This window comes from Trichophyton rubrum (assembly GCF_000151425.1).
Source record: "Trichophyton rubrum CBS 118892 genomic scaffold supercont2.1, whole genome shotgun sequence".
Lineage (NCBI taxonomy): Eukaryota > Fungi > Ascomycota > Eurotiomycetes > Onygenales > Arthrodermataceae > Trichophyton > Trichophyton rubrum.
Genome location: NW_003456428.1, coordinates 3,561,819 through 3,565,211, shown reverse-complemented (window position 1 = coordinate 3,565,211; position 3,393 = coordinate 3,561,819). Strand labels below are relative to the sequence as shown.

The 3,393-nt window shown below is 52.0% G+C and overlaps 1 protein-coding gene across 1 annotated transcript; it reads left to right on the top strand.

The window, feature by feature from the left end:
• Nucleotides 1–877: 877 nt before the first annotated feature.
• Nucleotides 878–2,885, top strand: TERG_11706 (uncharacterized protein; the record flags this gene model as incomplete). The annotated part of the gene is made up of 1 exon (XM_003239320.2): nt 878–2,885. Exon 1 carries the CDS (start codon nt 1,659–1,661, stop codon nt 2,883–2,885), a length of 1,227 nt encoding a protein of 408 aa, XP_003239368.2. The 5' UTR covers nt 878–1,658.
• Between the last annotated feature and the right edge of the window lie 508 nt (nt 2,886–3,393).

Below are 3,393 nucleotides of genomic sequence, written 5' to 3'. Positions count from 1 at the left end.
GCCAGTTTGTTTTAGCACCCCAGCCCCGAGTCAGCAAATCGAGACAAGGCCGCCCACCTCATCTCCTCCTTTTCTTCTGTCTGTCTGTCTCCTCTGGTTCGCTTCAGCTCGCACCCGCGCCTTATTTCGACTAAGCCCCGGCCCAGTGTTCATCCACCCTGCAGCCCGCCCACCCTCTCCGTCCTGACTCCTGCACGACATCGCCAGCATCAAGGCTCGTGTGATAACGATAACGCACCGCACCCTTCTCCCACGACTACTACTATTGCCAGGGGCCTTATTTCCCTCCTGGCTTCCCTCTCTGGGCTGCCCGCCGGCGTCGTCTTGCCTGGGGGCTCGTCTCAATTTAAAGCAGCGCTGTCGCGCAACCACGTGACTCTAGCGACCTCCTTAATAACACGAAATGGAGCCGTTTCAGCGCTTAGCTAGCCAGAGCGAGACAACCAACGACCAACGACAGCGAAGAGGAAAAAGGTACGCCGACGGAGCAAGCAAGCAAGCAAGAGCATGTCGGAGCTTCGTTCTGCTTTCATCCAATCCACGGTCTCCGCTGGCCTCTTAGAGTGGTTTCACCACTGCACCAGTTAGCACCGGAGTTTACTTTTCTGCCCATGCAGAATTTGGGTAGTCCTCCCTCCCCCCCTCTCCGTCTCGCGAGCTCTCGCCCTCCCGCTTCGGCTCTCTCGCTCTCTTCACAGTACCGTGGAATGTGAAAAGCAGAGCTTGCCTAGGCCTGCTGAACCTTTTCAGGTGATTTGCGGACAGAGATGGTCTTTCCTCTGATCCGTACGGATCATGCAAGGTGGGATAGTTTGTTAGTATTCAACTATCCGGCTTGCTTGCGTTCTTTTGCTTGCGCTGCTGTTGCCCACCTGCCGCCTGGACATCCACTTGAGTTAACCGCCCCGGGCTGGTTGACTCTATCAGCCCCTTGCAGCTGCACCTACGGGGCATCCCTGCTTGGTTGGCTGTGTGGGACACGCACACTCTCTCTCTTCCTTCTTGACGGAGGTTGACCCTCTCTGTCGTATTTTCTTTTTCTGCCTTTTTTTCTCTCTCGCGTTCGTTTTGCCTTTCCGGGGGTGGTTCATGTATCATGGCCGTTTCCGATGAGGCAAGTTAATTAGTATGAAAACCACTCCATGGCCTTCATATGATGGCGTCTTGGCCTCATTTCTCCCTCTTGCAAATGCTCTTCTTCTCTTCTCTTCTCCTTTCCGGGTTTTACTCTTACTTCTTACTTCTCGTTCTCTCTCTACATCTCTCTTTCTTTTCCATATACATACTAATATTCTATATCTCTTTCCTTTATTTATACCACCTATCTTCTCCACAGGGACCATACTTTCTTTACTCCCTTTTTTTTCTTAATCGTTTCATAATTCAACTGGGATTCTGGACGCGTGGAGAGTATTAATACATATGGTATATACGAAGTACCTCGCAGCACTGATTAATGTGTGAGTAATCGCATCAGTGCTAGGTCCGGTGCAGCAAAAAGCCAACCCATATATTTTTTTTTCCCATCAGCCTCTTGGGTTAATCAACAACTTACCAACTACAACCCCCAAAATACGCCGGGCTGATAGGACGTTTATGCGGGCCGTGGATGACTATGCAGCGGAATCTCTGGAGTTTGCATCTGCGGTCACATTAAGATGCCAGGCTATCCTGCTGTGCCGGTAGCAAACAGTTTGTTGACTTTCCTATCCGCCGCCTCTGCCGCCGCAGCCACAATTACTAGCATCATCACTACGACTAGGAGCTCGTCGTTATCGTCATCATCACCTTCAGCCTTCTTTAACCTGGGCCAAAACCTGGAACTGGACCTTGACCGGAAGTATAAGCAAGTGCAGGCACGTAATCAAACACCAAAGTTACTCAGCAAAAATGTACCAGCGTGTGCTCTGCCCTGTCTTGAGGCCTTCATATCATCAGAGAAACCTTGGGAAGGATGTTTAGAACCTCTCGATGTCAACTGTCTTTGCAAATCCAGGTCAACGACGGGATACACTGTTGCGGAAGCCGCCTTGCGTTGCGTTGCTGAGAACTGCCCAAACTCAGAAGTAGAGCAGCACGCAGTCTACGCTATATGCTCTGGAGTTGAAGGTGCCCTGCCAAATACCCATCCTGTGATAGGAATATCCTCAACTGCCGCTCCTAAACCAAGTTCAATGACTCCTCAACCCCCAACCATGACCTCCGCGGCACCCAAGGAGCCTGCTCCAGCTCCTCCAAATCCGACTCCTCCAACTCCAGTACCAGCACCACCTCCGCCAGTATCAGATACAACCATGTCCATGATGGCAACATCGACACAAATGTCTCTACCGCAAATCACAACCTTACCCATGACTTCAGTGACCCGAAGTGGTATACCAGGTGTAGGCATTCCGACGAACACAATCGACTTCACCTTCGTCTACTCGTCAGAAACAGGGTCGGCATCAGCTACTGGCGATCCCGGCGCAGGAGGCCACTCGAACCAGCTAGTCGGCCTCTACGTCGGTGGCGGAATTGCCATGGCATCTCTCATTACACTTGTACTGTTCTTCATCTTCCTCAGCAGGCGCAGACGGAGAGCCAAACAAGGGCAGGAGAGCGAAAAGGGACAGCAAGGACGATATCATAATATCGACCGTGCCATGAGTGATTCGAGAACTACGCCTGCCTTGAGTCTATCGAAATCCTCTTCTAACAACAGGAGTATATCGTCTCGACCCCGGACATTGCTACCTATCGATATGATGCCATGCTCAGTTGCATATCTTCATCGGTCCACTAGGGACTTGGAAAATGAGTACGCAAGCTCTAGAGGACATAGCGCGGCCTCCCAACGAACACAATCCGACCTACTACCAGACAACGCTCACAACGGCAGTTAGACAACGCTCACAACGGCAGTTCAGCTGGGTCTCGCAGTGCAGAGAGAGAACGGGTTCACAGTCCGTTTGGAGACGCCTGTAGCAGCCGGGGGCCTTCACCCAAGAACATATCGCAGTCGGTGGTTGATCCACTCCGCAGTGCGTCCTCGCTCAACTACAGCCCAGCATTAGTGCAAGCCAACCAAAGATCCACTCAGAGCCCACACAGCTTCAATAGTGGATTTGGATATGCTACCAACAGTCCTAGCCGAAGCCAGAATCTATCCCCTGACTCTAGGTTCCTAGCTGTACCGTCGAAAGTTCACGCCGCTCAGGGACGAAGTCCGACAAACTCAAGGGACCAATTCCAACCGTCTATGACCAGCCACTTGGGTGCTCCCTCATTCAACCCCGAACCGTTTTCATCCAGGAGCATACACTCATACAATAGCCATATACCACGCCAGCTCAGTCCCGTGCGAGAGTGCCCAGTACTGGACCCCCCAGTTCAGCGGCACACCCGATATCC